The sequence below is a fragment of the Octopus bimaculoides genome, chromosome 4 (assembly GCF_046866305.1).
Source record: "Octopus bimaculoides isolate indiv1 chromosome 4, ASM4686630v1, whole genome shotgun sequence".
NCBI lineage: Eukaryota > Metazoa > Mollusca > Cephalopoda > Octopoda > Octopodidae > Octopus > Octopus bimaculoides.
Genome location: NC_142931.1, coordinates 1,852,753 through 1,864,753, shown reverse-complemented (window position 1 = coordinate 1,864,753; position 12,001 = coordinate 1,852,753). Strand labels below are relative to the sequence as shown.

The window sequence follows — 12,001 nt, the reverse complement described above, 5'->3', positions numbered from 1 at the left end:
GGACTTGAAAAAGACTACACTGCAGACATTGTCTCGACAGAAAAATTCTCCATACAGACAATATGTGTGAGAAACACACCATTGGGTCATGAATGACGTCATCGGATCGCAGGTGTCTTTCCATATCCGAGTCTGCACGAACGTATTAAATATGGTCGTACGCACCTATATTTCGTTTATCACTGCTTAGTGCGCCTCTGATTAATTAATTCCAGCTTGACAGCACTTTGCCAATATCAGCAAATCTACCATTTGCTGATAAACTATAAGAACAAGTCGTTAGTGACTGTGAACGACGGCTCGGTTTCCTTAGCTAACAACGTGCAAAGACGCAGAAACACAAGCGTTCTGCGGTTCCATGATGTCATTTATGGCCCAATGGGTGTAAAATGCCATACAAGGAGAATTTTTTTTCCCTCGAGGCAATTTTTGTAGCGTATGTCTTTGCATACACGAACATGATTGTATACATTTGTACAACAGAAATATCGTTTGTGAGAAACAACAACAATATCATCACCACCAATTTATATAACAAAAATAACAACTACAACAACAACAGCAACCCTGTTTCCGTCTCTCATTTCAATAAAGTGCGATAATGGTTGTTTAGTTAGTTTATCATTTATTTACAAAACTTAATTTATAGTTCAACTTCCCAAAAACATATTAACTTATTTTTCACACGTTACTAGCAATACATTTAAATCGTTATCTTTTTTTTTTTTGTTAAATATCAAAGTTTTTTTTTTTTTCTATTTTCCTTTCGAAATATTTTCCTATGAATGTGCAAGACTTTGTCTTCTCTTATCATTATCTTCAGGAAGTTCGAGGTGGTGAGCTCTTTGTGCAAGCAATTCTAGTTTCTTTATAAGCAATCCTTTAGTCAAAAGCGGTTTTTCACGTCTCTTTGCAATGTCAAGAGAGAAAGGTAAACCTCTTTTGCCGAGACCAACATCGAAATATATTTCATCATTTGAAAAATCAGGTAACGTTTTCTGCGGCGGTTCCTTGTAGAGAAAAGGTAAATCGATGATGTTCCACGGGATGTATGACCAAGGGTGGGTTTTCTTGTAAAGATTAGCCATTTCATCTCTCATTGCTGGATAGAAGTCTACTGCAAATAAATAGATACCATTTAAAACTTCAGTAGAATACAAATATCTCCTACATACATACATACATACATACAGACAGACAGACAGACAGACAGACAGACAGACAGACATATATACAAATACATACGCGTGCGCATATTGTAACGGTTTCAGAAACAAAAAAGCAAAGAAAATTTCAAAAATAAGATAAATTTCACGATGTAAGGAAGATATAAATAAGGCTTAACATTTCGGTCTATAGCTCCTCACCAAGAAAAAGAAAACAAAAAAAAATAAGAAAAAAGAAGAACAGAGAGTTGAATGGAAACGATGTTTTACAATAAACAGTTCAAGGCTTAAATTGATAAAAGGTTGGACGGAAGTGGATAACATGGATGAGTGTTTTTCAACCAGAAAGGATTTTTAATCAAGGGAAACAACATTCGAGAGTGGTTGTACCTGTGTGTGTGTGTAAGTGAGAACGAGAGAGAAAGCGAGAGAGCATGCCATATGGTTATGTGAGAATTTGATCATCGCGTTAAGGAGGATAAGAGACGATGTATTCTCTATTGTGCATGGATGTGTATGTGTATGCAGTGCAGTGTGTTGTGCGAGTGTATGTGCAGGTAGCTGTGTGTATAATGTTGCGTGTGTGTGTGTGTGTGTGTGTGTGTGTGTGTGTGTGTGTGCGCGTGTGTGTGTTTGTGTTTGTGTGTGTGCGTGCGTACGTGTTAGAGACAGCAGTGTTACAAAAGGCAAATAAAGTGATTACTGCTCCCTGTTCGGTTTGGTGTTTAGACGAATGGCCAGCTGTTGTTGTCCCCGGTGACATTGGGGATGCGGTAGATTCATAAAACGTCACGACAGGTAGAAAGGTGCAAATAGGTGCGACCAAGAAGAACGAAAGCGACAAACCGGGGACCGAGATGTGATCCGGTGTTGTTATGCCCGATGCTTAAAAAATTCTCTCTAAAAATAATTTGCAGATCTCCGAAGGTTTTTCTATGTCGCCAACTGAGGAATTGGTTGGCGGCATAAAAGAGATTATCACTGGGTAAGATGACATTTTGGATGAAGGCGGAGGTTTTCGAGCAGGAGGGGTGGCGAAGATAAAAAAAGGGAATAGGCTATAGACTCGGTCACAGAAAATGCATCACGTCTGGAGGAAGGGAGAAAGCATTCTAGGAAAATATGGGAAACAGCTGGATAAGATCGGAGGAAAGAGAAGTGCCGCAAAATGTGCGCAGGAGGAGAGACAAGGGGACGGGAAAATGGTTGGTGGTCGAACGGATACGAGATATAAGAGTGGAGATGATGTCAACATTGTGGTAGAAGCACCAACGGTTGTGGTGGAATAACCGCGTTGAACGAAGTAGCTGACCATTCGGTGCGACTGGATATCAAAGTGAGAATCATAATTACAAAGGTGTGGGAGGGGAAGGAAAATGAGAAGGTAGGTGAGGAAAAACCGAGGTGAGAGAGAGAACTATGGCTTCGGAAAAGACAGCAGTGAAGATGTTGGGGTGGGGAATAAAGGTGGTGGTGGTGGTGGTGGTGGTGGTAAAATCTAAGACAGGATGGAAGAAGTTGACGCAAACAATGAATGAGTTAAAGTTTGTCGAAGAAGTGTCACCGCTCCAATAGTCAATGAAACGACCGTATTCTTCTGCGGTGAAGTCTGCTGAACCGGGTGGCGATCTGAATCTCAAACTGTCCAAGAAACAAATCGGTTTATTTGAAGTTCATTCTGGTTGCCTTCGTTACCCGTGTACCCTGATAAAAGAAAGTCCATGGAAAATTTGAAGCATTTGAATGTGAGAACAATTCAACAGGGCAGAGCAGAGCAGCGGGAGTCGGGCCAAGAAAACCGCCTCCGTTAGGAATGGCGTTACAGCAGAACTAAGAAAAAGGAAAGGAGCTGGGAGGGGCGAGAGTGGCGAGGGGGATTTAAAGAGGTGCAATGGAAGACTGCGAAGAGCCTAAGTGCCTGGAGGTGAGTTCAGTGGAACATTTGCAGATGGAAACGATGAGGAAGTTGTAGTTGTTGACTTTCTGGTTTGGGTGGAGGAAGTCGAAGAAGATCGTCAAGCAATGGATGGTGGGAGAAGTAAGAGTTGGGTTTAAAGAAGAAGGGGATCTTGAGGGTTTTAATATATGGGAAGAAGTCAGATAAATGTCGGTTGATTTGGTGGAAAGGATTAGGGATTAGGTGGGGGTGAAATTGGAAGGGAAAGGAGACGTGTGGGGGTAAATATCAGTATCTGCACGGGGTGTGCAGCTAAATACTACACACACGCACGCACACACACACACACACACACACACACGCACGCACGCACACAGACACACACACACACACACACACGTATACACACACACGTGTGGGGGCTGTATTCATCGTCTCCTCTCATAATTCTTGGGAGGTTCGAGAGGGGTAGAGTCTGCAGGCATCACCTCCTCTTTAGGGTCCTATCAGAAACAACAGTCATTAGACTATCCAGGTGGATTCCCATGAGCGAGCAACGGATTCCATGGGTTCCTTTAGGGTCCCTTGCTGGTTGTCTCGGCTTGAAAAATCCATCATTCTTGCGACTGTAGTATCCTCAATACGTAGTGGCCTCGCAATACGAAAAAGTAGTGGATTGACCTGGAGAGATTTCATCATTTCCAAGTTGCGCACCCACTTCTCTAACGTTACTTCGAAAGACCCCCCGATTCGAACGCTTGTATCATATACACATATGCATACATACATAATCGCATGTATGTATGTATGTATGTATGAAATTGGGGGGAGGGGGAAGTCATTAGATCGTCCTCAGTAGGCAACTGGTACTTAATTTATCGATCCCGAAAGGATGAAAGGCTAAGTCGACCTCGGCGGAATTTGAACTCAGAATGACAGACGGAATACTGCTAACCATTCTGCCAGCTCGCTGCCTTTATACAGTAATATATTTACACACGCACACGCTCACAAGCACAACTCTCTCCCCCCTCGCCCCTCTCTCTCTCTCTCTCTCACACACACACACACGAACTCACACCCACAATAGGTTTGGAAACGTTTGGCTTGTGTGATTGATAGTGGTTTTCATGGCGATAACGATTATTACTGTCGGTTTCACGTAGAATAACTGAATCCTATTTTTATTATCATGATTATTATTATTATTATTATTATTATTATTATTGTTGTTGTTGTTTTTATTTGTTTTGTTTTTTCTTATTTAGTTTCCATTATTATTATTATTACTAAATCGTCTTCGACTGGCGGTGCATATTTGTTTAGCGGTTCCTTTCAGACAGAAAGAAAACAGATAATGGCTAAATGATAACAAACCATAGAATAAAACAATGGAACCAAGATAGCGTGAGAAGGAATCAGTATTGTAAAAGCCAGCATAAATTGGATAATGGAAGAATTCCGGAGACTCTTAGACATGGAATACGCCTGTTTAATCAATTGTCCATGTTTTTTTTTTGTGTGTATGTGTGCGTATGTATGTATATATGCATGTTTGTGTATGTGTGTATGTTTGTGTATGTATATATACGTGTATACAATAATTGTTAATGTCAACCCATACACACAGCGACTTGTAGAAATTGACAGAGGAACTACAGACATACATTGACACTAATTATATACATATTACTTTTCTGATTTTCCTGCTGCATTACACTACACTACACTACACTACACTACACACACACACACACACACACACACACACACACACATTAGTGATCGATAAAAGAACAGTAGTTACGTAACAACCTTACATTAGTCTACAGCTGTTTCTACTATAAGAAACATTGCAGTGTGAACTGAAGGTTCCTGCGATATTTTATAGCATCTTCGGAGCCATACATATATACACTACTTCCGGTCACTTCAGCAATGTAACTACACACGTGCTGTGCGCGATTACTTTTCCTTCTTTAGACTTTCCCCTCTCCGACGAAGAGTTATGCTCGAAACATCAAAAACTCTCTCCTTTTACCGAGCGTCAACCCAATATACTCCTTGTGTACGTCTTGTTGTCTGTTATTGTTAATTTTATTATTCATTTATTTGAATTGACTTTACACAGACACACATACACACACACACAGGCACGCACGCACACACACACACACGTACGCATGCAAGCATGCAAGCACGTATGCACGCACACACACGCATGCACACACATACATACACACACACATACATACACATTCTTAAACCGGGAGTGGCCAAGGGAACGAGAATGGGCCCCAACTATGCGAACCTGTTCGTTGGCTACGTTGAGGCCCAAATATTCTCAAGTTTCATTGTTCCCACTCCCGAACTATACGGCCGTTATATTGACGACTGAATCGGTGCGACCTCACTCTCCCGCGAACATCTAGACTCCTTCGTTTTTTTTTTGTCAAATCTTTCCATCCTGTCCTCCACTTCTCCTGCACTATCTCTGACACTCCTGTTTCCTTTCTTGACATTTCGGTTAGCATTCATCACTCCACTCTCACCACCTCCACCCACTACAAACACACAGACTTACACTCATACCTCAACTTCTCTTCTCACCCTAAACACACCAAACTTTCCATCCCTTATTCCCAATCTCTCCGTCTACGCAGGCTCTGTAGTGACAACCATGACTTTGAGACTCAGTCTCAACTCATTGCTCGCCACTTCATCCTAGGTGGATATCCCTTCACCACTATCCACACCGCCCTTGCCAGAGCACGTTCCATGGACCGTGCATCTGCTCCTCCACTCGAATTCGTCCCGCCGTCTCCCGCCTCCAATTTCCCCTCACCTACCACCTCATCACCCTACCTCTCCAACACACCATTCTCCGAGCCTTCCGGCGACTCCAGTCTGACCCCTCCACTTCGCACATCTTCCTTAACTGACCCCTCCCCTCCTTCAAACGAGCCCACAACCTACGAGACTTCTTGGTCCACAGCTTCTTCTCTAACCCAACCTCCCAACCCGGATCGTTCCCCTGCTCCCGCCCACGCTGCCGCACTTGCCCTTACCTCTCCAACACCCTCCTCACCGGCACCCATTATCGACCCTATTACATCACCGACTCCTTCACCTGCACTTCTACCAATGTCATCTACTGCATCTGCTCTCTCTGCCCTTCTCTATACATCAGGCAAACGGGACGCCACTTGGCTGATCGGTTCGCGGAACACCTCCGAGACATCCGACTCGGCAATGACACCCCAGCCTCGCACCATTTCCGATCTACCGGTCACTCTTTGCAACACCTGTCCGTGTTCGGATTGTCCTTGCACAGGAGCCATCCAGACTCCCGTTTACGCCGTGAACAGGGATTAATCTTCTCTCTTCGCTCCTTTGCGCCACATGGGCTCAACTCTCTAATAATAATAATAATAATAATAATAATAATAATAATAATAATAACCCTGATGCAGTACCAGGCAGTGGCTCTCACGGCTTCTCATCTTAACTGACTGGATGTGTTATCATGTACATGTTTTGTCTTGGTATAAAAGATGGGCTACATCAAATATTCTCTTTAATACCACAGATTTGCTTGTCAGTTGTTTGACCTTAACTAGATGAGCATGTCCCTTCGTGGCTGACGATATGTGAATCTCTGATCACGAATAAGTAGTGGGGAGCATCATAGGAATTCTTAGAGGTTTGGATAATTCACCTCTGGAAACATGGGTGTTTCGTTCAACATGCGAAACAACCCTTATTCAGAGACCTTTTGAGCGGAATGGGCTACTCAAACTGAAGAAAATTCAAACTGGGCCCTACCTGTTCATCGCGATTTGTGGTCACCATGTCGCGCACATGTGATCATGATGCATGTGCCTGGTGCACCCTTATCAGATGGGTAGTCATGATGGGTATACTGGGCTTCGTATATTTGTCCCCCATTGTCACTTTGATGTGTGCTGCTCTCTCACTCAATAATAATAATAATAATAATAATAATAATAATAATAATAATAATACAGCTGGAAAACTATTATAAAATAACCACCATAGGACAGCAAAAATACCTACTTCAGAAGCAAGGAAAACTAATACAAATAGCCACAAAACACGAGCAAAACAAAAACTGTTTTAAGTATCTAAGGAAGCTGACAAATACAAACAAGAAATCATACTACCTAATAAATACGAAGAAGAAGAAGAAGAAGAAGAAGAAGAAGAAGAAGAAGAAGAAGAAGAAACAACAAAAGCTATAAAGCAAATGAAATCCAAACTAAAACTAGAACAGCAACGGACCATGATAAAACGATGGCAAGAAAAGCCCCTACATGGTAAATACTGGGCTAAACTAAATGCAAAAGAAATAGGCAGAGAAAAATCCCAGCAATGGTTGAGAAGCTCAGGACTCAAAGCAGAGACTGAAGGATTTTTAATTGCTGCACAAGACCAAAGCCTCCCCACCAGAAATTACCAAAAACATATAATGAAAAGAAACATAACAAGTAACTGTAGAATATGTGGGGATGGACAAGAAACAATAAATCATATTATCTCTGGCTGCCCAGTCCTGGCTAAGAAGGAATATATTCACAGACACGACAGAGCTGGGACCTATATACACTGGAAGCTATGCCAACACTATGGAATAACAACAGAAAAAAGATGGTATAAACACACGCCAGAAAAGGTCACAGAAAACGAGAAAGCAACCATACTCTGGGATATGCCAATACACACAGATAGAGAAATTAAGGCCAATAGACCAGATATAGTTGTCAAAGATCATGAAGGAAAAAAATGCTTTCTAATTGATGTATCAATACCAGCAGATGACAACGTTTCCCTAAAAGAAATGGAAAAACTTTCAAAATACAAAGACCTGGAAATAGAGGTAACTCGAATGTGGAATCTAAAAACAGAAACAATTCCTATCATAGTAGGTGCCTTAGGTATAATAAAAAAATATTCAGACAAATACATAGCAAAAACACCAGGACTTACAAATATATATAACATACAGAAAATTGCACTACTGGGCACTGCACACATCCTACGCAAAACACTTTCAATACAGTAACCATAAGAGCATCACAGCAAACCACGACCGCTAGATCGTGGTTTCGATTCGCGGACAGGGCAGCACGTTGTTTTCTTGGGCAAAACACTTCATTTCACGTTTTTCGAGTCCACTCAGCTGGTAAAAAAGTATAACCCTGCGACGGGATGTCATCCTGTCCCGGGTTTGGGGGTGGTCGCACGAAAACCAGGTAACTGCCCCTATGAGTCCCAGGACGCGAGACAGTATTTACATGTCCTGGCTTCGAAACAAGCGACTCTGCCCTCTCCTATCCCCACCCCGCCCCCCAAACGCGTGGAGTAGCACCAATATGAGAGAAGAAGGAAAGAAAGGGAAAATGGAATTCTGTAAGGATTGAGGGTCATGGGGGCAGGGGTGGGGACTAAATTGTCCACGTCCCATTAAATCAACCACTTTTGACGTGTTCCATTATTTAATACGATCATGCAGATCGATGTTTCTATGGAGTTTGTCTTCAATTAAATGGCAAAGAAATCAACTGGCTGCTGGCATCAGCCATTAAACCATAATGGAATATAAGGGGGGAGGGGCGGAGAGACGGGTGGGCGGGTGGATGGGAGGGATAATGTTAAGACAAAAGACCATTCCGATCTCCCAGACTCATGACAATGACAGAAGAGGAAATGAAGGAGAAGTGATAGGGTGGTGGGGATGGCGGTGGTGGTGGCGGTGGTGGTGGGGATGGCGGTGGTGGTGAAGGTGGGGGGGGGGGGGGGTAGCTGGAAAGGAACAGAAAGAAAAAAAGATAACAATGAAAAGAAAACAGAAAATGTTGAAGGAAATTGTATTAAGGAAACGAGAAGAGGGAGAAAGAGGAAAACTGCAGGAAAAGGAAACTATAAAGCATACACACACGTGTGTGCGTGTGCGTACGTGTATGTATATGTGTACATATGCCGATTCTATGTACGAAGTTTAACTATATATATATATATATATATATATATATATATATATATATATATATATATATACAATGTTAATTCTCTAAATGAAGTATTAACAGTAACTGCACGATAAAGTGTAGTATATTGCCACTTAAGTGTGGCTGACCCCTAGGGGTGGATGTTACTGTTGCTTTTAGCCCCAGGAGGACATCTCCTCCAGCTGGCTTATCGACACACGACTGTGTCCTGTTTGCCAAGGGAGTTATCCCTCTCACCACGGCCAGCAGCACGAACGTATCCGGATTTCAGGGTTATTTCCCTTCGTCGGCGCTCGACAGCCGATGACCTTGGTGAGAGAGAAAAACCTGGCAAATCTTATATCTTCTTTTCCAGTGGCATTCTTCACTGATATTGAAAAGGTGAAAACAAGCAATGTTAATTCTCTAAATGAAGTATTAACAGTAACTGCACGATAAAGTGTAGTATATTGCCACTTAAGTGTGGCTGACCCCTAGGGGTGGATGTTACTGTTGCTTTTAGCCCCAGGAGGACATCTCCTCCAGCTGGCTTATCGACACACGACTGTGTCCTGTTTGCCAAGGGAGTTATCCCTCTCACCACGGCCAGCAGCACGAACGTATCCGGATTTCAGGGTTATTTCCCTTCGTCGGCGTTCGACAGCCGATGACCTTGGTGAGAGAGAAAAACCTGGCAAATCTTATATCTTCTTTTCCAGTGGCATTCTTCACTGATATTGAAAAGGTGAAAACAAGCAATGTTAATTCTCTAAATGAAGTATTAACAGTAACTGCACGATAATATCAAGAAAAGTGGAGGCGCATGGCTCAGTGGTTAGAGCTTACGATCGTGAGGTTGTGAGTTCGAATCCCAGATCGGGCTGCATGTTGTGTTCTTGAGCAAGACACTTTATTTCACGTTGCTCCAGTTCACTCAGCTGTAGAAATGAGTTGCGACGTCACTGGTGCCAAGCTGTATCGGCCCCTTTGCCTTTCCCTTGGATAACACTGGTGGCGTGGAGAGGGGAGGCCGGTATGCATGGGCGACTGCTGGTCTTTCATAAACAACCTTCCCCGGACTTGTGCCTCAGAGGGTAACTTTCTAGGTGCAATCCCATGGTCAGTCATGACCGAAGGGGGTCTCAGCATATCAAGAAATTAAGGACAAGGAAACAAGACATGATGTAATGAACTTCATCAGTTTACAGCTGTATAACTTGTCTTCCCAAATAAAATTGGGTTTATTTTTTAAGCTCCGACGAAACTATAGAGTGATACACAAAGCACTCGGTTGTAAGTTAATCCAATGAAGTTCATTACATCATTTCTTGTTCCCTTGTCACTTATTTCTTTTCTTATTAACCTTTACTCGACAAACACTTTTTCTGAATCATATATATATATATATATATATATATATATATATATATATATATATATATAGTATACTTTTTAATTCAATGTAACATGTTTTATTGCAGTGTAAGAAACGCATTATGGATAATTATTGATTCCAAATTTTGACAGAAGGCCAGCAATTTTGGGATAGGGATTATGTCGATTACATCGACCTCAGTACGTAACTGGTACTTATTTTATCGACTCCGAAAAGGATGAGAGGTAAAGTCGACCTCAGCGGAATTTGATCTCAGAACGTATACAAAACAGTTGTGGTAATGGGGGAATTAACTGATGGTCCGCCATTTGCACGACATGGCCAACCCATCGAAGCTGTTATCGTGTAACCATGCTTCTAATGCAAGAGATAGTGACTTGCTGAGGCACGCTCATATTCTTCCGTCTCTTCTGCCATAAAATCTACACGATCTTCCTTAGGTATTCTCTGCTTGCATATTCCCAACTTATTTAAATGTTGTCTGAGACATTTTCTACGTAGATTTCCCTACCATGATGGAGAGTGTGTGCAAGAACTACCTTACTTACCATCAAATGGGTTGTTTGCCTCAGGTCAGGATCTTTATTTACCAATTTTTGTTTTTTATTTACTTTTCACAGACATCTTTACAATATTTTTCTGTTTCGCATCTGTTCATTGTTTTGACAGACATCTTTATACATAATTTTTTAATTGTATCAATTATAACTCTGGAACTTATCGTAACTAATTAAGACTCATTAGTTTGATTTGACATCATTCTTTTCTGCATATTTCAGTTTTCTTTACCAATTTTTGTATTTATAATTCTATTTTGGCGAACCTTCGGTATTGGTCTACAGAGTGTCGGTATGAGGTGACAACTTCATTCGCTCTCTTTCCCAGCCTAGCCTCTTTATGCCAGGCGGGAAGGTTGTGTGAGTGAATGAAGTCGTGCGCCGATACCGAAGGATTGCCTTTAATTCTATTTCTCATTCCTTATTTGTACCAGGGAAGAGGTGTGACTTCACGATCGCCAGGTCGTTAGTTCGACTCCCAGCGACGCTTTGTGTCCTTCGGCAAAACTTAATTTCACGTTGCTCCAGTCCAGTCCACTGAGCTGGCAAAAATGAACAGTACCTGTATTTCAAAGGGGCCAGATTTGTCACGTTCTGTGTCACTTTGGATCTCCCTGAGAAAAACGCAAAGCGTATGCGTATCTGTGGTGTACTCAGCCACTTTCACGTTAATTTCACGAGCAGGCTAATCTGTTGATCGGATCAACTGGAACCCTCATCATCGTCGTAACCGACGGAGGGCCGGTTGGGATTATTTATACTTTATATTCATCAGTTTGATAACAATGGCTGGCAACTCGACTGAAGGCACTTATTAACCCTGCCAGGGCGGCGACGGTGGCAGCGAAGTGGCAAAGTCGTTGAAGCATCAGATAGTAAATCTTGTGCTATTTGTTCTGGCTGTCTATGCTCCGAGTTCAAATCTGACCAAGGTCAACTTTGCCTTTCATTCTTTCAGAGTTAATATTTTTTAAAAA

The 12,001-nt window shown here is 42.1% G+C and overlaps 1 protein-coding gene across 4 annotated transcripts in view; it reads right to left on the bottom strand.

Moving 5' to 3' along the window:
* Positions 1–511: 511 nt before the first annotated feature.
* LOC106869042 (uncharacterized) overlaps positions 512–12,001 on the bottom strand; it is a 29,490-nt gene continuing 18,000 nt past the window's right edge. For 3 of the 4 annotated variants that reach the window (XM_089350154.1, XM_089350153.1, XM_014914550.3), the window contains one exon: positions 512–1,117. In XM_089350154.1, the coding sequence (XP_089206280.1) occupies positions 780–1,117 (338 nt within the window). In that variant the 3' untranslated portion in view covers positions 512–779. The remainder of the gene's footprint in view (positions 1,118–12,001) is intronic. The other variant, XM_089350156.1, reaches the window with a different exon arrangement.